Genomic DNA, 20,971 nt, shown 5'->3' with positions numbered 1-20,971 from the left:
GACATCCATCTTCCCTGTCTCTGTGGAGGCAGCAGATCTGTGTGTCTTCAAGTTATAGATAAGGCAGCGAGGTCTGGAGACTAGGGAATGTGAGCAGTGCCCTCGGGGAGCAGAGGAGTTTGTGGAGCTGGCATTGCTGGGGCTGCAGCTGCTCTCAGCTTGGTTTGCCCTTCCCAACTGGGGGTGATGTGAGAGCTGGTGTCCAGACTGGCTTACCAGTGTGGTGGTGGCTGTTGGGAGAGGGACTGGGGAAGCCATCCTCATGCTGTGGAGAGGGAGAACTGAGGAGCACAACCTCTCTTATTAGAGAGTGTCCAAAAGATGGCTGTGGGGGTGGTGAAGGGTCTAGAGGGCAAGAGTAAGAGGTACAGCAGTCACTTGGTTTGATCAGATGGAGAAAAAGAGACTGAGGTCAGACCTTGTCAGGGGCTGCAGCTCCTTCCAAGGGGCAGCTCTGATCTCTGCTCTTTGTGACAGGGACAGGACCCAGGGAATGGCTGGAGCTGCGTCAGGGCAGGTTTTAATGGATATTAGATAAAGGTTCTTCCCCCAGAGGGTGGTCGGGCACTGACCAGTCTCCCCCAGGGCAGTGGTCCAAACCTGCCCGAGCTCCAGGAGCATTTGGACAAGGCTCTGTTTTGCTGTCTGGAGGAGATGAACTGTGCACAGACAATGCTGGGGGTGTAAGGAGAGGGCTGGTTAACAACCTGGCCAAGCCAGGTACCCACAGGGCTGCTCTGCCTCCACATTTTTTTCCTCTTTGTGTTGCTATGCAGAGCCCTCAGGACAGATGTGGGTGTCTCCCTGTCTCTGCCCCTGTGCAGGTGAAGGGCACTGGGAGCAGAACTGAGCTCTGTCTGAGGCTTTCCTCATTCTCAGGTGCCACATCGGTGTCCTGTGATCACAAAAAGCATCCCTGAGGTTCACCTGGCAGTCCCAGGGCCTCTGGGAGCTGTTCCTGCTGGAGACCCCATGCTGGAGGAGAAGCAGAGGCTGCACAGTGCGGGGGACACGAGGCAGCCACTGCCACTCAGTGATGGTGGCATCCATGTCTATGCTCATCGGAGGAGGGGACACACAACCCGAGCTGTCCCTGGCTCGGAGGAGGTGTGTCAAGTTCTGGAGGGTCACAGGGTAGCTTTGGGGTATTTCTTTGGAGTATTTCCCTTTATTTCTGATGAAGGGAGAGAGGGAACACAAAGGTTCACGCTGGAGTTTCAGTTAAACTCATGGAGTCCAAGAGATGCAGAGGAGCAGTTCTTCCCACTTGCACTCTGCTTGCCTTGACAGAGGGACCCTGTGTTCAGATGTGCTGACCTTAAGCCACAGGTTTTCCAGGTGTGTACAGGAAGGGCTCTGGCCCTTATGCCATCCCACAGGTGAGCCCCAGCCGGCAGGACAGCCCTGGCAGTGTCCAAGGCCAGGTTGGACAGGGCTTGGAGCAACCTGGGCTAGTGGAAGGTGTCCCTGTCTGTGGCCAGGGGGGTGGAAGTGGATGGACTTTAAGGTCCCTTCCAACCCAAACCAGTCTGGGATTCTCACAGTGGCCCCAGGGTATTACTGGGGCTCGATGGGACAGCTGCTTAACTCAGAAACCCCAGCTCCTCCTGCTGTCAGCTTTGACTCTGCCACATTAAATGCTTTCAAGTTATCCCCTCTGACAGGAGAAACCCAAAGCTGCCTCTGTGCTTCAGAGAGCCAAGCCCTGGGGCTGGGGTGCCCCATGGAGGGTGGACCCCAGCCTGGCTCTATGATGGTTCTGTCTGGTTTTCTTTTCCAGGGGCTTGTACCGGATCCCATCCTGAAGCTGAGAACCATTATTGGCTTTGGAGGCTGCAGCACCAAATGGGTCAGTGGCTTGGGTGATCTGGGGAGTTGATCTGTCTTTGTGTGGCCAGGATGGATGTTTTGGAGGTGTGAAATGCAGCTGAGTGTGGCACTGCTTGATGTGAAAAATGATCCCGAAGTGGGTGGGCCTGAGCATCTGTGACAACTGCTCTGCTGTTAGGATGGTGAATTAAAAATTATGGGGCCCATTAGACAGAATCATAGGATGGAAAAGCCCTCTAAGGACATCCATTCCAACTGGTTTTCCCAGGAATCCCAGGCCTTCCACTGACCCACATCCCCAAGTGCCACATCCACATGTCTTTTAAATCCCTCCAGGGATGGTGGCTCCACCACTGCTGTGGGCAGTTGTGCCAGTGCCTGACCACCCTTTCTGTGAAGAAGTTTTCCCAATATCCAATCTGAACCTCCCCTGGCAAAACTTGAGGCCGTTTCCTCCCTTCTTCCCTGGGAGCAGAGCCTGACCCTCACCTGGCTGCCCCCTCCTGTCAGGGAATTGTGGAGACCCAGAAGGTCCAGGCTGAGGCCCCCAGCTGCTTCTCATCAGACTTGTGCTCCAGACCCTTCACTAAAATTCACTTCTTTTTAACACATTAAAACTGGTGCTGCTTTGTTGGAGGCTGGAAAGGAAGGGCTGTGTTTTGGGTTGTTGCTGTGGCACACTGGGCCTTGCTTGTGGTCTGTATTAGGGTAAAGGAAGGTTGGTTTGGTTCAGTCAGTTCGAGGCTCTGCCAGCAATGTCATTTTCCTTGTATCTGCTGTTCAATAGTAGGGAAGGAGCCTTAATGCCCATCCCCTGCCACGGGCAGGGATACCTCCCACTAGCCCACGTTGTTCCACACCCCATCCAACCGGGCCTTGGACACTTCCAGGGCTGGGGAAGAGCTGTGTGCGTGGGCTGTGGGGCAGTTCTGGAGCCGTGTCCCCCCTGTCTCGGTGCTGCAGGCTCTGTGGACACAGGACAGCACGGCTGTGGTGTACCCCTGCCACGCCGTCATCGTCGCCCTGCTCCTCGAGACTGGCGAGCAGAGGTTCTTCCTTGGCCACACAGACAAGGTGAGTAGCCCTTGCAAGCCCTGCTGGCAGCCCTGTCCGTGCACCCTCAGCTCTCCTGGGCTCCTCTCCGGCCGTGCTTCCCGCAGGTGGCGGCGCTGGCGTTCAGCGGGAGCAGCACCGTGCTGGCCTCGGCACAGCCCGGGCCCCGCAGCCTGGGCCGCCTCTGGGACTTCCCCACGGGAACCTGCCTCTGCCTCTTCAAAACCTACCTGCAGTCCCTCGTGTCTCTCAGGTGGGTGGCAGTGCGTGCAGGGGCGTGCTCAGCATTGCAGCACAGCAGCTCTTCCGTGCTATTCCTGCCTGATACACCAGGCGTGAATTACAGCCGCCTGTGTTTGTCACCGCTAGCAGCTGGCCTGGATATGCTGCCAGCTCTGTGCTGAGCTTATCCCTCAGGTCTTGCTGTCTCCCCATCCCCACTACTTGTCCCCTTTTATGCCCTGTGAGGATGAAGCCAGGCTACAAGGAGCTGTTTTTCACCAGGTCTCTCCTCTTGCAGCTTTTCCCACAGTGGAGCTGTTCTGTGTGGTGTCGGGAAGGACGTGCACAGCAAAACGGTGAGAGCTGGCACTGGGGCTGGGAGATTTCTCCGAGAGAGCTGTTCTTCCAGATGCTGTAGTTCTTTTCCAGGCAAACTTCTGCTCTCAGCTTTCCTAGACATGTTCTTGGGGGACATCCCTTTCTCCTTAGCTGCCTAGAGAATACTTTCCTTCTGCCTGATGCTTGTGGGTGTTCCTCAGCTGCAGGTGAACAAATCCTTTTGGAAGCAGCTGGAGAGACCTGCTGGGGTTGTGCTATGGGGCTGTTCTCTCCCTGGAGTGGTCCCAGGCAGGGTGATGGGACTATATCTTTATTTTAATAGCATTTAGGGCAAGATATGAGGTGAAATCTTCCAGCTCCAGGCATCACTGTGGGAAGGGATGCCTGGCACTGGAGCTGCCGCCCAGCTTTGTAGCTGGGGATGACGCAGATCCCACGTGTAGCAGTCAAAAATAAACTTGTTCCATGGGACTGGGGGTTTTGTTTTGTCAGTGGAACTGTTTTTTATCCTTTAGTGACGACCATCAGCAATTAGCTGTGCCATCACTAAGTGAAATAAAAACCACCCAGTGCTCTGTGTTTTTCCCAGCACGTGGCACTGTTCTGTGATCCGTGTGGGAGCTGGGGAGGTGGGATCAGTGGGTGAAAGCAGAGTGGGAGGATGGGGGTGGTGGGGGAGTACCTCTCCCAGGGTAATGCTTCAGCCCATCCCAGCCTCTGAAGTGATGCTGGGTTTGGTTTTAATGCTGTTCTGGAATGCAGAGCATCCTCCTGCATTTCTGCAGGCATCTGCCCCTTTGCTTTGCACAGAGGGTTTGACTCCTGCCCCTGGTGATGGGCACTGGGGGCAGACAGACCTGTACTGAGCAGTGGACACGTGCTGCCTCCTGCTCCCTCAGCCCTGGGACAGTTCCTATATCCCAGCAAGCAGAGTTCCCACTGCTCTGTGGATTTTCTTTCCAAGTCTGAGCCCCGTTGCCAGGCAGCCCTGGGATTTAGAACCTCTAATTATGGATTGCAGACAAGGATATTGCCATGAAGCTTTGCAAAGCTGTTGGACTGTCCTAAACCCTCTGTGCAATGGGTTTTATTTCCCTGCTCCAGCTCTGTTATCAATACTTTGTGCCCAGCTCTGGAGCAGCTGTGGGATGAAAAGCTCTTCTGCTGCCAAGGTTTTGAGCAGCTCTCCCATCGTATTTTCTTGCTTCAGATGGTGGTGGTGTGGAACACTGCTCAGGTGACTCGTGGTGGAGGCGTGACTGTGCTGGCCAAAGCACACACAGATGTGGATATCCAGGCCATGAAGATTGCTTTCTTTGATGACACCAGGTAGCGTGCCAGGAAAAGAAATTGAAAGTATTGATTCTTATATATTGGGAAGAAATTGTTCCTTGTGAGGGTGGGCAGGCCCTGGCACAGGGTGCCCAGAGCAGCTGTGGCTGCCCCTGGATCCCTGGCAGTGTCCAAGGCCAGGTTGGACAGGGCTTGGAGCAGCCTGGGATAGTGGAAGGTGTTGCTGTCCATGGCAGAGGGTGGAATGAGATGAGCTTTAAGGTCTCTTCACCCCAAACCAAAATAAATATTTTATTTGATAACTCTGGCATGGCTGCGGGGCAATTGTGGTGCTGCAGCCATCTGGTTGCCATTCCTGCTCTCAGTCCTTGCTGTCAGTGGCCCTTGGGACACTGCCCTTCCCTCAGGGGCCTGGGAAACCCTGCCCTGGTGCTCAGGCCATGTCTCCTGGGACAGGATGGTGTCGTGTGGCCGGGACAACATCAGGCTGTGGCGAGTGCGGAGCGGAGCCCTGCGCTCGTGTCCCGTCAGCCTGGGCGAGTACCATTCCCTGGAGTTCACCGACCTGGCCTTCGAGGCGGGGCCCGAGCAGGAGCCGGAGGACCGTGCACTGTAAGGGCCTGTCACTGTCACCTGTCCCGGGCAGGAGGCAGCTCTGCAGCTCTCCCTGCTTAGTGTTCGCCTTCCCCCTCCACCACGGCGCTTTGCTGCGGCTCTCCCTCAAAATACAGCTGCCTTCTGGAGCTGGGAGAGGCTCTCCCCACTCAGCACGTGTCACCTCCCAAAAGGGGTTTGGCTGCTGGCAGAACAGCCTCTTTGCTCTTGCCATGCTGCTGTTGTGCCATATTTAGTGACTCAGTCCCCACCTGAAGCTCTCTGTTGGATTCCTGGGTCAGCGGGAGGAGCCTGGTACACATCCTCTTGCATACAGACACACACTTTGTTGTTTTATTTTAATCATCAAAGCCAGACCTTTGTTGCCACCCCATGTTGTCCCACAAAGGCAGAGCTGTCAGCTCAGCCAGCCTGTGGCAGAGGGAGGCTTCTTTCTGGAGTTTATGGCAAGCTTTTAGCTCTTTTACTAATTTCAATTCCAAAGGCTCAGGAAACTAAATATGAAGCTCTGACTTCTTTGGAGGTGTGTTGAACACTTGAACACCTTGTTGACCTCTTATATTACTTGTGAGCCAGGATTGCTTTACACAAACAATGTAAACCAAGGTGCTTTTTTTACTAAAAGCAAATCTCTCCTGGGTTGTTTTTTTTTTTACAGCTTTGTGTGCAGTAGGAGTGGCCACGTGCTGGAGGTGGACTACAAGAACATCTGTGTGCGGAGTGCACGGCGCCTGCTGCCTGCACAGCCCCAGGGGGACGGGCAGGAGCAGGCAGGGAGCAGCTCAGGTGGGAGCAGGAGCAGGCAGGGAGAGGGTAAAAACAACCAGTGACCACCTCCACCACCATCGGGGTCAGAAATCAGCTCAAACCAACCAGCTCTTTACCTACTGCTGAAGAATTATTTTGGGGTTGATTAGATCATTGCTATTTGCCTCTTAAGGACTGCAAATAATCTTCCTTAGTACAGCAAAGTATCGTTTTAAGAAAGATTTTAGCATTTTAAATGCTGATTGCACTTTCAGAGAAACACTACTTTTAGAAACATGAGACAAGGTCTTCATTTGCTGATGGGAGGCTTAATGGAGAGATGGAAAAAGAACGAAGATTAATGAAAAAGATGAATTTGGGGATTTTTTCATTATTCAGCTGGTGCAGAGCGTTTGGGGAATCTTTGTTGCTGTACATTAAGTAGACCAACTTTCAGCTCTTCCATTAACTTGAACAGCAGGAAGAATTCACTTTCAAGTGTGATTGCTTTGATATCTTAAAACTTAGTGCATAGTTTGCTTTGGCAAATTGAGCTAATTAATCTATAATGTGGCCTTTGAGAGGCATGTAACTGCAGTTCTCACTTCATGAGCAAGAAAGGGCCCAAGAGGAGATGAAACAAAGTCCTTGGTGCCTCCTGGTCTCAGTGCTGGCTCTGACTTATGGCCTTTATACCTGAATTTAGGTTGGATGTTGGGGAAAATTTCTTGACTGAAAGTGTGATAAGGCATTGGAGCAAGCTGCCCATTTTATCCCTGGAAATGTTCAAAAAGCCTGTGGATGGGCACCTTGAATCAAAATCTCCCAGTTTGTGCATCTGTATCTCCCTTCTGCAGAGAGGCTTTGGGACAGGGCAGTGAAAGGGTTTGTACCTCAGGCAGTTAATCTGGGATATCCTTTGCTGCAGGATCCTGTTTGATGTCACACTATGACACAAAATTACTCACAGACATATGTTATGTAAAAGAGGGAAGAAAAAGAACCAAAAGAGAGATTTTGTTTTCTGACTCCACTATATATAGACTATTAAAATGACAGTAGATTGGAGGATGAAATTACCACTTCTCCAACCACACTGGTAAAACCAACAGTTCATCAATTCTCTCCACCCACAAAAAAAAAAAAAAAAATACAAAACAATCATTATTTATATGAACAGTGTGAGAAAATTCAGTAGAAATATGTAAACATCAGAAAATGTAGAAAACTTTTAGAATAACTTTAAAACTCTCAAAAAAACAAAACCCCAGAGCAACATGTTTGAGGCAAAAATATGGCAGGGGTAGGAATCTTCTGTGCCTGACAAGAGTTTCATAATGATAAAGAGTTTGGAGCCCTGAGGGGGGCTGGCTGAGACCCTTCAGCCTGTTCTGCCAGCACTGTGGGCTTCCTGCATCCTCCTCAGGCTCCAGCTGGCTGTGGGTGGACTACCAGACTCAGCTCTTGGGTGGGCCCCCTCTCAGGTTGAGTTTTCTTGTTTCACCTGTATAAGGAGCTGTTGTTTTTTTGGGTTTCCAGGCCCTGGGATTGCTATAAACAGTATCAGCATGTCCTTGACCTTCTGTGCCACTGGATCAGAGGATGGCTACATGAGGCTGTGGCTACTGGACTTCTCAGCTGCTGTCCTAGAGGCAGGTGAGTAGAGGTGGGAGTGGTGCTTCTGAGCTCCACATCGCCTGCTGCAGATCCAGAGCTCCACTGCCACAGCAATCCTCATGAGTCAGGGCTGTGTTGCGTGTGCTGCCTCCAGGGCTGACTGCCTTGGTAGTCTTCAGTGGCAATTATTCATATTTATTCTTGTAACTCATAGGAAAAACGTGCAGGATCTCCTGGGAGAGAACTGACTTTCCATCTTGATTTTTGTCCCCTTCTAGCCACGGCTCATCTGTCCATGAAAAATTAGGGGGAAAGTCGAGCAGTTCTTGATTATTTTTGAAACACTCACCATTACAGCAGAGCCCAGGGACGTTAGGAAGGGCAGAGACTAATCTCTCTAATCTGTCACAACTCACACCTGCAAATGTTCAGTCTTCAGGTTGTGGGCTGCTCATTCCTGTGGGCATTGCTTTCCTTAATGTGGGTCTGTAGCTGTGTTCCAGCTGCTCCTTTCCCAGTGGATTTGTTGACTCCTGTGTCTTTCCCAGAGCATGAGGCTTCTGTGAGTTCTGTCTGCATCAGCCCAGACAGCCACAAAGTCCTGTCCACGACAGCTGCTGGGACTCTGGGCTACCTGGATGTCCAGGCCCGGGACTACAACACGCTGATGCGCTCCCACGAGGGCTCTGTGCTGGGCTTCTCAGTGGAGGGCAAGTGGAAGCAGATGGCAACAGTGTCCCAGGACAGCACCATCCGAGTGTGGGACCTCGCCTCCAGGCAGCAGGTGGGTGACACAAGAGGCAGGTGGTGTCCTGTCGCTGTTGAGGCAGGGATGGGAATGAAGAGACTTCAGAAGGCAAAGAATGAGCATTTATTCAAAGTACATCTCTCCTTTATAGAGAACATAGTGAACATTAATTCGATTGGTCTTAAAGTAAAAACATTTCACCTGATTGGTACACTGGACTGGGGTCAGTGTGGCAGAACATACCTATAAACAATATGAATGGAAAGCAAGATAACAGATTGTTTACATTTCTCCCGGACTTTTTCCCAGGCTTAGCCTGGCAGAAATCTTTCTCTTTTCTCTCTGACTGAACTGCAAATATCCACAGTGTCTCATGTTTATTAAGAGTCTCCCTGGTCTGTTTGATCCATTTATCAAAGCCCCACAGTTCAGGAGCCCTCCCTGAAGCTGAGGGGTACTGTGGGCAAGAGACCCTTTGGAAGTACAGAGTTCTGAAGTGTTGTTAGGCAAAACTGTTTCTTTTTCCTCCATCTTTTGTCGAAGACTGCTTTTTAGCACAAACAATAACACCCAAGGGTTTTATCTGAGTGCCCAAAGACCCAGGACTACAGTGGGCTTTGGATCCATCCAGGCAGGAACAGAGAAATGCTCATGGTGGAGATGTGAGGCTGATCAGTTGTTGGGTCCAGCTGCAGCTCCAGTCCTCTCCAGCTTCATGCCTGTGGTGTCTCTTCCCTGCAGCTGTATGACTTTTCAGCTGCAGAGGAAACTCCTTGTACTGTGGCCTTCCACCCCTTCTGGAAGATGCTAGCCTGCGGCTTCGACAGCGGGGTGGTGAGGACCTTCAGCCTGGCTGCCTCTGACCTCCTGCTGGAGCACAAGTGAGTGAAGTGGGAGCTACACGGGGCTAACCGGGTGTCCTGGTGATGAGACAGAGCCACAGTGACAATCGTGGAGCTCCACAAGCCTCAGGTCCCAGCTGGGTGCGTTTGGGGCAGATCCCACAGCTCCAGATGGTGAAAGCCCAAGCTGTGAAAGCCATGAGGGCTTGCATTGTGACTTCCCAGTGGACAGCAGTAGGAAAGAGCTTGTCCTAGAGAGTAGCTGGGCAGGGAGCACTTGTGAGCCTCAGTGTGGCATTTGGAGGATGCTCAAAGGGAGAAGGAGCAGGTTCCATCCAGGCTGGAGCCTGCGCTTGCTGCTCGGTTTTCCAACAAGTCAGAGTGTTGGTTGTCCTGGGCTGCTACAGGGGTGAGCACAGCAGGGTCCTGCTCTGTTCCTGGTTAATTTATCCTCTTGGGTTCTTCACTGTGTTACACTCAATATCGCCACTGTTCCCTCTGTCTGTGATTCCTTCTTCTCTTCTCTTTTTCCACATTTTTTGCCCTCTTTCAGGCAGCACCGCACCGCAGTCACCGGGCTGACCTTCTCTCCAGATGGCAATTTGATGTTCAGCTCCTGCTTGCAGGGAACTCTGGCTCTGTACAGACTTTTGGCACAGAAAATCCAGGTTCTGAGAGTCCTGGGTAAGACTCTGGCATTGGGGTTGCCTTTCTTCTTTTTCTGTATAAGCAGAGACGTCTTGACCCCAGAGCCAACCCAAACTCAGCCTGCTTGGAGTGATATTTCCCAGTGAACCTTCTGAGCTTTGTCATTTCCCCCTGCACTGGGCACTGCTGAGGCACCTCCAGTCCTGGGGTCAGTTCTGGGCCCCTCACAAGACAGACACGGAGGGCTGGAGCGTGTCCAGGGAAGGGAACAGAGTTGGGAAGGGGCTGGAGCACCAGGAGGGGCTGAGGGAGCTGGGAAAGGGACTCAGCCTGGAGGAAAGGGAGGCTCAGGGGGGACCTTGTGGCTCTGCACAACTCCTGACAGGAGGGGACAGCCAGGGGGGTCGGGCTCTGCTCCCAGGGAACGGGGACAGGACAAGGGGAACTGGCCCCAGCTGTGCCGGGGGAGGTTTAGATTTGATCATGGGAAAATTTCTTCATTGGAAGGGTGGTCAGGCACTGGCACAGCTGCCCAGGGCAGTGATGTGGTCACCTGGAAGGATTTAAAAGACATGTGGATGTGGCACCTGTGGACTTGATAATCTTAGAGTGCTTTCCCAACCTTTATGATTCTGTGATTGCTGTTTGTACCTTCTGTGTGAGCAAACCCCAGTGACTGCCAGCACTTCCCTACCTGTCCTGGTTCAAACCCTCTCATCCTGCTGGTGTGATGATTTCATTAATGTGCTGGGGTCACAGAGATTTATCCATGCCCAAGCCCTGATTCTTTGTATTCTGTACATGTGCAATTTAATTTGTTTGAAGTGGATTGTTGCCCTAATCCTGCTTGCAGCAGAGCTGCTCTGTGCTGGTGAAAGGAGCTGGTGGAGAGCTGGAGGCAGGGCAGGGGCAAGGCAGTTTGGAAAAATTAGTGTCACATTTAATGTATACTTTAGAAATCAGTTGTGACAGCACAAGCTTGGGCAGGGAAAGGAAACTCTGATTTTTATACTGTGCAATATTGCACAAAGAGGAGGAACCTGCCCCAGGAAGTGTGCAGGAGAAGGAACAGGGGTTGGAGGAATCAGGGAATTCATCCAAAATAACCCAGGTTTGGTGTCAGTGCTGCAGCTGGACTCTGGTGACTCTGCTCTGAAACTGTGTTTGCTGCCTGGTCACGTTCCAGGGACAGAACACTGGAATTATGGTCATGGAATAAATACAGAGAATTGCTGTAATTTCAGTGATTTTCAGACCTCTGGGTCTCTCTGCCCTCTGGACTGACATCAGTGTGGTGGTGTTCAGCACTGACCTCATTGTGCTCTGGGTTCAGACACCCAGGCTGCAGCTGAGATCTCAGAGCTCCTCATCACAGCCTCTTGTAACACTAAAAAATTAGCCCTAAAATCAATTTTATTCCTTTGGCTTTGTTCTGCTCTCCTTGAAAATACTGCGTGTTCACTCAGGCAACAAGCTGTGCATCTTAACCTTGTTTTTGAGGTGGTTCACTGCTCATTCTGGGAGTGTAAATAAAATTTGTAGCATCTCCTACAGTACAGGTTGCTTTTTTTCTCAGGCTGCAGGAGAAGCTGCAGCTGCTGCCCGGCAGCACCATCAGAGTGGGCTTTGCTGCTCCTCACTCTCTTGCTGTGTCCCCCAGGCAATGTGGTGGCCCGGGACGCTGGGAGTGGCGTGGACACTCTGGTGGTCAGTGGGGACAGTCGCCTGCTGGCCTTCGTGGGGCCCTCCAAGTACGTGGTGACAGTGATGGAGGCCTGCTCACTCGATGAGGTACCCAGCAGAGTCCCCTCACTCCTGGGGACAGGGCTGTCCCCTGGAAACTCCATAGGCAGCATCCAGGGAGGTGGATCAGGGCGTGGGGCTGACAGTGAGCTCCCTGTTTTCCCTTCTGTAAGACAGAAATAACAAATTCAAGGTTTCTTCTCCTCTGCCTTCATTCCCCTCTAGAAAGATAATCTGGAGAGGTGCTGTGGAGGCTGTCAGCTCTCACCTCCCTCTTGACCTGCTCTCCTGGGCATTGCCTGGACCTGCAGCCCCTCATTAAGTGGGAAGGGAAGGGTCCAGGGGGCTCCACAGCTTCATGTTAGGAGCATGGGAGCAATCCTGAGGCTCCTGCAATGGTTGTTCAGTGGCTCTTTGTTCCACAGCTGCTGAGGGTGGACATCAGCATCCTGGACCTGCACAGCACCATCTTGGACTCTGCAGTGAAGGTCTGCTTTGGTCCTGTGCCTCAGGGCGAGCTCCTGGTATCCACTTCTTCCAATAAAATCCTTGTGCTTGATGCAAAAACCGGACGGCTGGTGCGAGAGGTAGGACACTGAAATTCATCTACGATGTCTCCTGTGGGGGCTGGGCACTTGTCTCTCTGGGAGGTTAAATGAGAGAAAAACTCCTCCTGGAGCTCACAGGCTTCAAAGAAACACAAGTGGGAAGCCTGCAGCTGTCCCAGCGTTCTCGTGCTCAGGGTGAGCCGAGCTTGTCCTTGTTTTCCACACTGTCACACTACTTTTCTCATGCTGAAATGTAAATAAGGATATGAACCAGCTCAGCTAAGGCTGCTGGTGCCATTTCTTGTCCTCAGGTGTCCCCTGTGCACAAGCTGAGCTGTTCCTCCTTGGCACTGAGCAAGGATGGCCAGTACCTGCTCACTGCTGGTGACAAGGTTATCAAAGTGTGGGACTATCGGATGCGCTTCAACGTCAACTTCCAGGTACTGCCCACCCAGGGAGGGAAGGGGGTGGTGCTGCATTGCTGAATCTCCAGAGAAGAGAGCAGCAAATGGGCCCTGTATGACCTGGCCCAGTTTGCAGAGAAATGCAGCTCCAATCCCACACTGTAACAGTGCTTGGCAGTGGGCACAAGGTGGGGCTGCCAGAGCACCCCAGTGAGACCGTCTGCAAAGGACAGAGATAGGTGATAGCTCTGTGTTAGGGACAAAGAGAGAAAATGGAGAGGAGAATGGTTCACCCAAGGCTTCAGAGGCAGGATAAGACTTTGGACTCTTCAGCTTTTGCTTCCTTCCCCAAATGAATGTGTTGGAGGTTGGCCCCAGATGGATCAGCCCACCGGTGTGAGAACTGTGTGTGTGATAGATCCTCTTCTGGACCTTCTGCTGAGGCCTTTAGACGCTGGCTGGGCAGGACAGGGAGTGGAGTAACCCCATCCTGACAAGACAAATGGTGATGGGGATTCAAGGCGTGCTCTCTCCCAGGTGTTCATCGGCCACTCGGAGCCCGTGCAGCAGGTCGCCTTCACCCCAAACCAAGAGCAGGTCATCAGCGTTGGGGATGCCATCTTCCTCTGGGATTTCCTAGCTCCACCTCCAGTGAAGTCATCCCCAGCCAGGTAATGGTGCTGGCAGTGCCTGTCTGTGCCCCCATTCCCTGCCCCATCCCTGTGTGACTCCAGTCTCCTCACCTTCCCAGGGCTTGTTCCCCCACGTCCACTCTGGTGCTGAGGTCAGGTGAGTTTGCCTCTTCCATGAGTTGTGCTGGCAGCTTTCCCAGAGGGTGGGGAGTTGGGGAGATGGTTCCTTCCCTGAGGGAGTCATGTAGTGGGGGGCAAACCAGCTAATTAGCCTTGAAGGACAATCTCAAATTAATTGGCAGCGCCTCTCAGTCTGCCTAGGTGGGGCTGTTCTGAGCAGAGTCACTCTGGGCATTCTGGTAGATTTTCACCTTTTGCCTTCTGTCTTTCTCTGCCTCCATCTCCTCTGTCTTCTTTCTCCCTCACTGTCCCTCTCTCTCTGTCCTTCTCTTTCTTAAAACACAGAGAAGTGGCTTCTATGGAAGCTGGAAAGCTGAGCTTGAAGGTGTCACTATCCAGAAGGATGAGAGGAGCATGGGGTGAAGGAAGTGACACCAAGCCTTTTTCTTTCCCAGACAGCAGCTCTGAGACACCCAAGGATGTCTCTGAGACCCCTCGGCAGAGAGTGCCTCTTCCACTGCTGTCCTCCCCACCGTGTCTGGATATCAGCTCTGTCCACCCAGCAGCATTTCAAAGTAAGAGGAACTGCTTGCAGGAAAGAGGAAAATGAACCTCCTTTTAGGAAAAACTTGCCTAGTTCAGCAGCATCCTTGGAGCCATCCCTACCTGGGATCCCTTCTGGCAGACTTGACAGACCAGGCTGCAATTCCTTCCCCTAAGCTGTGCTTAGCTGGGGTTCAGCACCCCTTTATCCTCTGCCCTCCTCCACGTCCTGAGCTGCTGGCACAGCCTCTCTGACTGTGCTAAACACCTTGTTGGTCATTCCTCATAGGAATTGTCTGCTTTGCCCTCCACCCTAAGAGCTGAGCTGTTCCACAGAGCAGGGGAATGACACTGCCAGAAGTCAAGGGGTCAGGCACACATGAAGTGGTCCTGAAGGACGTGGATGGCTCCATCTTCCCACTGATTTTTCTCCCCAGGTATTTCCTCTGAGTCGGACAGGGAGGAGGAAGCAGATCTACCAGACAGCAGCAGGAAGGTGGCAAATAAGCACAAAGATGCCTCAGTCATTGTGGTGGAATCAGATGGGAATGAGGAGCCTGTTGTGAGGCCCAAAGTGAGGCAGGAGAGCTCAAGGTCTCCTGAAAAACCAGCAAACGGTAAATCAGGGGTATTGCCAGTTTGTACAGAGCTGCAGGCCTGCATGGCAGCTTGGTCTATCCCCCAAAACCAGTGAAAGGCCATTATTATTACAGGGCAGAGAGACCCAGACACGTGCTCTGAGCTGTGAGGTGAAAGGCTGCAATGCATTCCTTAGGAATTTTCCCTTGGGCATGACCTTCCAAGGGAAATCAGTACTGAGGGAAGCTCACACTGATCCCTAAAACTGCTCGTTTTTCTGGCTCTTTCCCTGCTGCTGCTTCTGGGCACACCAACCAGAAGCCTGTCTTCAGCCTGGAGCCAGTATCGTCTCTGAGTGGCACGTCCCATTAAATCCAGCTGCAATTAAAGCTCCCAATGGCTCTATTAATAGCTGCACAGCCTGGAAGCTGCAGTGGTGTGTGGCGACCTGCCAGGAGCAGGCAGCTGCCAGTGCTCAGCCTCAGCAGGACTTATTGGAAAACCTCAGGATAAAACTGCCCCTAGTGCTCCTGTTCCAGACCTGGAGCTGTGGGGCTCGTGGTTTCACAGGTATGCCCAGAGCACAAGGCATGGGTGTCCTTAGGCTGTTTGCAGTGTGATGTGGCTGAGTGGGTGTGGGAAATTTAGGATTCTTGGATAACTAATTAATATGATTAAGCAGAATCCGTTTATTGTTTACATTAAGTACTTATATATATATATAATAACTTTTCTGTATAAGCTGATTGTGTATTTTTTATTGGTGTTTTTGTTTGTCTACGTGTTTTGTATGTACTTTTCAGAATATGTGATTGGTTATAGTTTAGGTGGTTTACAGTTCTTTGTTGCCTCTTTTTGTGGTCTTGGAATTCGGTTTTTTAGCTTCTCCTTTCTCATTTTAGTACAGTTTATGTCTTAGTGACTTTGATGAATTTTAGAGAGCTTTGAGAAAATTCTGGTAAGAACAGTTACAAGTGAAATGGCTGGTGCACACTGTAGTCTGAGTTGTTCAGATACATTATTACAAGTGGGAAAGGAACTAACCCAGGGAATGGCTGGAGCTGTGTCAGGGAGGGTCAGGCTAGACATCAGGAAAAGGTTCTTCCCCCAGAGGGTGCTGGGCATTGATTGAACAGGCTCCTCAGGGAATGGGCACGGCTGCCAGAGCTCCAGGAACACTTGGGTGATGCTCTGAGGTGCAGGGTGGGATTGTTGGGTGTCTGTGCAGGGCCAGGGGTTGGACTCAGGATCCTTGTGGGTCCCTTCCCACTTGGGATATGCCACTAGTGACACTGCAGTTTGCTTTTTGCCTTGTGTGTGTTCACACGTGCACAGCACCGGAATGTAAGCGAGCCACAGCCTGGGTGCTGCTCCCAGACCCTTCCCAGGAGCAGCATCCCATTGGTACCATTTTCTCCTTTGTGTGGCAGAGCCCAGGAAGGGGGCCAAAACTCCCAAGTCCCAGTGTTCCATCCGCCCAGATTCCTATCGGCATTTCACTCCTCGCTTCAAGGCATCAGTGCTCCCCCAGGTGAGAGCTGTGCTGGTTACCAGGTGGAGAACAGGCATTTTGGGGCTGGGGTAGGTGGATTTTCCAAATTATTTCCATTTTGTTCTCTGTTGGAAAGCAATTTGGGAAATATACCCCTAGGCTGATGTTCAGTGAGAAATCCTAACGTTAATTCCCTGTTCTCCTCTACATGTAAATCTTCCCAGACTAGTAAAAAGTGAGTTGTGCTCAACTCTTTTTGTGTTGCCCAAATCTGCATACATTTTTATTCAAAAGGAGTGGAAATGGCATGTGCTATTGAGAGTGAAAGACGAGTGAGCAATGGAGTGATTCATTGTGCTCCCATATTTGCGAGCAGCTGCATTGGCAGAGCAGGCTGGGGAAGGCAAATCCATGGAGCGTAGAGAGGAGAGACACGGCACAGCTCCTGCTCTGTTAACAAACACAGCAGGGATAAAACAGAAACTTAACTCAGCCCTTCCCTAAGCTCTGCTGCTAGTGCTGGGAGAACAGCTACATCCAAATTTCACCTCCAGTCCTCTCTCTGTCCCTCCACCTGGCAGCATTTTTCTCCCAGTTCTCTTCCTGTTGAAATATCTGCATTCCAAGTCAGTGGAACTCTTTCCCAGCAGGATTAGCAGCTGCTCCTCAGCTCGGCATTTGCTGCCAGCCTGTTTTGTGCCCTATCTGAAAGCATCTGTGCCTGGCTGTGCTGGGGCAGTGTCTCTTTTGTTATGGAATGTTATTTGTCTCTTCCGTTACGGAATTGTGTGAGTGTTGGCAGGATCTGTGTGGGATGGATGTTTGAGGACACTCACTTTTTCCTGTGTGGGTGTTGATGCACCTGACCAGACCATTCTTCCAGAGATTATTTTAAGCCAGAGTCTGTTTTTCTTGCAGAGTTTCTTGTCTCCTCCAGCAGGCAGTGAGGTGCTGAAGCTGAAAGCAGTGATTGGCTACAATGGGAATGGCAGAGGGAATATGGTGTGGAACCCAGATACAGGTACACTGGGAGTGCTCTGGAGTGGTGGGACGTATTGCCAGAGAAGCTGTGGCTGCTCCTGGATCCCTGGAAGTGCCCAGTGCCAGGCTGGACAGGACTTGGAGCAGCCTGGGATAGTGGAAGGTGTCCCTGCCCATGGCAGGGGGTGGAACGAGATGAGCTTTAAGGTCCCTTCCAGCCCAAGTCACGTGTGATTCTATTCTGTGATTCTAGGGATGTGTACTGAGTGAAATTATGATCTGACTGTTGGATTGGGATCTTTGCTTGAACACAGAGGTTCTTTGTGTTGGTAAAATCCAGTAGCTCTTTGCTGTTGGCAAGCTTTAGTTGGTGGGGCAGACTCAGGCTCCAGTTGTTGAGTGGACAGAGCAGGAGGGAAGCTCACAAAGCCCATCCTGCCTCATTTCTCCAGCTGCAATGATGCCCAGCAGCTCTGCTTTACTGAGGTTAGGGGAAGTGAGATTTCACCCCGCTCCCAACCTGCTGCTGGTGAGCTGCATCAAAGAGTCAGCTTTTACGTATTAATGAATCACAGAATTTTCCACGTGGGTTGTGGTGGGGGCTGTATGTGCAGCCTTTCCATGAAAACATCCCCTCTCCTCCCCCTCCTCTGCCAGGCTTCTTTGCCTACTCCTGTGGCTGCGTCATCGTGGTTGAAGACCTGCACTCGGGGTTCCAGAACCACTGGCTGGGCCACGCCGAGGAGATCTCCACACTCACCCTCAGCCACCATGGCCAGGTGCGAGAGGCTGTTCTGCCCCAGGCCAGGGCTTGTCCCTGTCACTTTGCAATCCCAGAACCTAAAATCCCATTTCTCTGTTCCTCCTTCTGCCTGGAGGCTATGGAGATTATTTTAGAGTCAGCTATCTGTTCTGCTGGCTCAGTGTGGGCTGGAGAATGTCCAGAAAAGGGAACAGAGCTGGGGAAGGGCTGGAGCACAAGTCTGATGAGGAGCTCAGCCTGGAGAAAAGGAGGCTCAGGTGGGACCTTCTGGCTCTGCACAACTCCTGACAGGAGGGGGCAGCTGGCAGGGGTCAGACTCTGCTCCCAGGGAACAGGGACAGGATGAGAGGGAATGGCCTCAAGCTGTGCCAGGGGACGTTCAGGCTGGACATCAGGAAGAATTTCTCCATGGAAAGGGTGGCTAGGCATTGGAAGGGGCTGCCTGGGAGTGGTAAAGTCCCCATCCCTGGAGGTGTCCAAGGAGGAGCTGGATGTGGCACTCCATGCCCTGGGCTGGGTGACAAGGTGGGGATCAGTCACAGGTTAGACTTGATGATCTTGGAGATCTTTCCCAACCTCAATGATTCCATGATTCTGAAAAGGCTGTTCCCTTCCTCTGGCTGATGCTGCCTTTCCCTCCTGCCATCAGCTGAACGGTTGTTTCTCACTGAATTGTCCATTTGCCAGCCACATCCCTTTAATGTGGGATAACTGAAAAAACCCTTAAGGCTAACGAGCATTCTCTAATTACTTACACATTGTTCTGTTAGGTTCTTGCCTCTGCCTCAGGGCGGAAGGATGGAGACTCCCACTGTCAGATCTGCATCTGGAGCACCCAGGATGGGGCCTGCACAGCAGAGCTGTTCCACCATGAGACACAAGTGCAAGCCATGGCATTCTCCTGTGATGACAGATTCCTTGTCACCATAGGTGAGCACTCCTGTAACAGCAGCTGTGGGTGCAGGGAGCAGACAGCTCAAGGCAGGAGGGTGCTGTGAGCACCAAACCCCTGCCAGATGTGCAGCAGGCTCGTGGGTAGGAAGCTGTTCCGTGGTATCCTTGGGACAGCAGGGAATGCAGCAATTACAGCTTTCTTCTCCTGACTCATTGATGCTTCTTAAACCCCCTGTACATGGTTTGTGGTTACTATTTATAGTGTGCAGAGGGAAAAGCCTTCTTCTGGACTTGTTATTGCTGCCTAGACGGACTTGGACAGAAGTAGCCAAGCTCCCCACTGTGAGCCTCCTGCCAGGCAGCCATGCCAGCACAGGATGGATGCTCAAGCTGTCTGTTTTGTTCAGGCAGGGGACATTTAAAGGACAACATGCAATTAGGAAGCTCTTGTTTTGCATGAGAGGGCACCTGTGGAGCAGGCAATACGCTCGCTCCGGGCTGGTGAGGCTGCCTTTGGAAAGGAAAGCAGGCTTTGCTGGAGAGAAAGGGAGCTTTGTGCTCTTCAGGGAGCAGTGTGGGAGAGGAGCTCTCCTCCTCCAGCTCTGGTCTGGGCTGCAGGGGAGGGAAAAGCTGAAAGTCCACAGAGCTTGTGGAGCCTGGGACAGGCACCAGGAGAGCACTGGCCTCCTGAGCTCTCTGGAAGCTTGGGAATTTTGCCATCACGGAGGCCAATGCCTTCTGCTCTCACCCAGCTGTGTGGTGGCTTCCATGGAGGTCAGCTCCCACCTCAGCTGGGACCTTGGCAAAGGTGACATCCTGTTCTTTGTCAAGACAGGGTTAGCCCTGAGTGCCCAGTGTCACTGGAGAGTTTGTGTGGGGCATTCCCCAAGGTGTGCAGCAACTCCCAAGGATGGAGAAACAGCAGGGAAACTGCTCTGCCTGCTCAATCCCAGCCCTGGCTGCTCCAAATGACTCCACTGCCAGGACAGCTTTGCTGCAATCTCCAGTGTGAAGTGCTGGGCCAGTCCTGTCTGTCCTTAACTTGGGCAAGCATCTGCTGTGTTGTGCAGCTTGTGCTGTGCACAGAAGGAGTTGTGTCCATGCCTGGAATGGTGTTTGGGACAGTTGTCTCCCAACAGCTGGATGAGGGGGTGACGGTGTTGATGTGTGTGTGCTGTGTGAGGCAGCAGAGTTCTTCCTGCTGTCTTTCCCGTTCTCCTTAGGGGACTACAGTGACCAGACCATGGCTCTGTGGAGCACCCACACCTATGAGCTCATGCTGTCCACTCGTATCTCAGAGCCTCTCCATGATGTGGCTTTTAGCCCTTTCTCTCACCAAGACCTCGCCTGTGTGGGGAGAGGAGCTGTGACATTCTGGGTGTTGGAGCAGCAGGGAGCTGCTGTCAGACTCAAGGTAAACTTTCCTTTTACCTTTTAAGATTTATTTTCAGCATCTCTGACTTATTTTCTAAGCCCCTGGTGAGGGCTCTGTGAGAGCTGATGATTTCTCTCAGTGAGGTGATACTGACTGTGTACAAACAGCTTTTGGTTGTATTCGTGGCATTAACTGCAGGAATTGAGGGGAGGAGGATGTTTTTTCTCCTGATGCATCTAAGCATGTTCATTCTCTTTGACATTCCTGCATTTTGTGCTCTGGCAGGTTCAGCGTGCCCCTGCCCCGGACGTGCTGGGGCTGGTGGAGCTGACATCTCTCTGTTATGGCGCTGACGCTCTCCTTTACAGTGGGACCAACTCAGGCCAGATCTGTGTGTGGGACACAGAGACCAATTCCTGCTTCATGACGTGGGAGGCTGATGAGGGCGAGATCGGTGGGTGCGGTGCCAGGGCTGTAACAGGGAATGTGTTGGGAAAGAAGTCCTGAGCTCACAGACTTCCCATTCCAGCTGTGCTTGGAAAACCAGTTTGCTGTGTGGGATGCAAGATGTGTGGGGTTGCAATGGATCTGTGACCTGGGTTTCCTCGGGGTCCTGGGTTTCCTGGGGGCTTCATAGAATCATTAGTGTTGGAAAAGGTCTCTAAGATCATCAGGTCCAACCACTAACCCAGCACTGCCAGGTCCAGCATTAAGCCATGTCCCTGAGCACCACATCCACAAGCTGTTGAATCTTGCAGGGATGGTGACTCCACCACTGCTCTGGGCAGCCTGTGCCAAAGCACCTACAGTCCTCTAGTCTGTAAAACAGTGCTGGGCTGTAGAACCCTCCCACTTTGCTGCCCAAGTGGCTGTCAGGAGCACCCTTGGGATGATGACAGGGTATCACTGTCACCACTTGTAACAAAGAGATGGGATCATCGGG

The 20,971-nt window shown here is 52.0% G+C and overlaps 1 protein-coding gene across 2 annotated transcripts in view; it reads left to right on the top strand.

The window, feature by feature from the left end:
- Positions 1-20,971, top strand: part of LOC128815397 (mitochondrial Rho GTPase 2) — a 45,735-nt gene that overhangs the window by 4,408 nt on the left and 20,356 nt on the right. For both annotated transcript variants that reach the window (XM_053992105.1, XM_053992102.1), the window contains exons 8-32: positions 880-1,107; positions 1,781-1,849; positions 2,794-2,904; positions 2,991-3,136; positions 3,404-3,461; positions 4,655-4,773; positions 5,194-5,349; positions 6,011-6,138; positions 7,639-7,755; positions 8,265-8,500; positions 9,206-9,345; positions 9,860-9,990; positions 11,615-11,745; positions 12,123-12,284; positions 12,557-12,685; positions 13,187-13,320; positions 13,401-13,438; positions 13,857-13,976; positions 14,382-14,561; positions 15,954-16,054; positions 16,934-17,036; positions 17,654-17,775; positions 18,530-18,689; positions 19,877-20,067; positions 20,314-20,482. In XM_053992105.1, the coding sequence (XP_053848080.1) occupies positions 880-1,107; positions 1,781-1,849; positions 2,794-2,904; positions 2,991-3,136; positions 3,404-3,461; positions 4,655-4,773; positions 5,194-5,349; positions 6,011-6,138; positions 7,639-7,755; positions 8,265-8,500; positions 9,206-9,345; positions 9,860-9,990; positions 11,615-11,745; positions 12,123-12,284; positions 12,557-12,685; positions 13,187-13,320; positions 13,401-13,438; positions 13,857-13,976; positions 14,382-14,561; positions 15,954-16,054; positions 16,934-17,036; positions 17,654-17,775; positions 18,530-18,689; positions 19,877-20,067; positions 20,314-20,482 (3,379 nt within the window). The remainder of the gene's footprint in view (positions 1-879; positions 1,108-1,780; positions 1,850-2,793; positions 2,905-2,990; positions 3,137-3,403; positions 3,462-4,654; positions 4,774-5,193; positions 5,350-6,010; positions 6,139-7,638; positions 7,756-8,264; positions 8,501-9,205; positions 9,346-9,859; positions 9,991-11,614; positions 11,746-12,122; positions 12,285-12,556; positions 12,686-13,186; positions 13,321-13,400; positions 13,439-13,856; positions 13,977-14,381; positions 14,562-15,953; positions 16,055-16,933; positions 17,037-17,653; positions 17,776-18,529; positions 18,690-19,876; positions 20,068-20,313; positions 20,483-20,971) is intronic.

The sequence above is a fragment of the Vidua macroura genome, chromosome 16 (genome assembly GCF_024509145.1).
Source record: "Vidua macroura isolate BioBank_ID:100142 chromosome 16, ASM2450914v1, whole genome shotgun sequence".
Classification (NCBI taxonomy): domain Eukaryota; kingdom Metazoa; phylum Chordata; class Aves; order Passeriformes; family Viduidae; genus Vidua; species Vidua macroura.
This window is presented reverse-complemented; position numbering and strand designations above follow the sequence as displayed.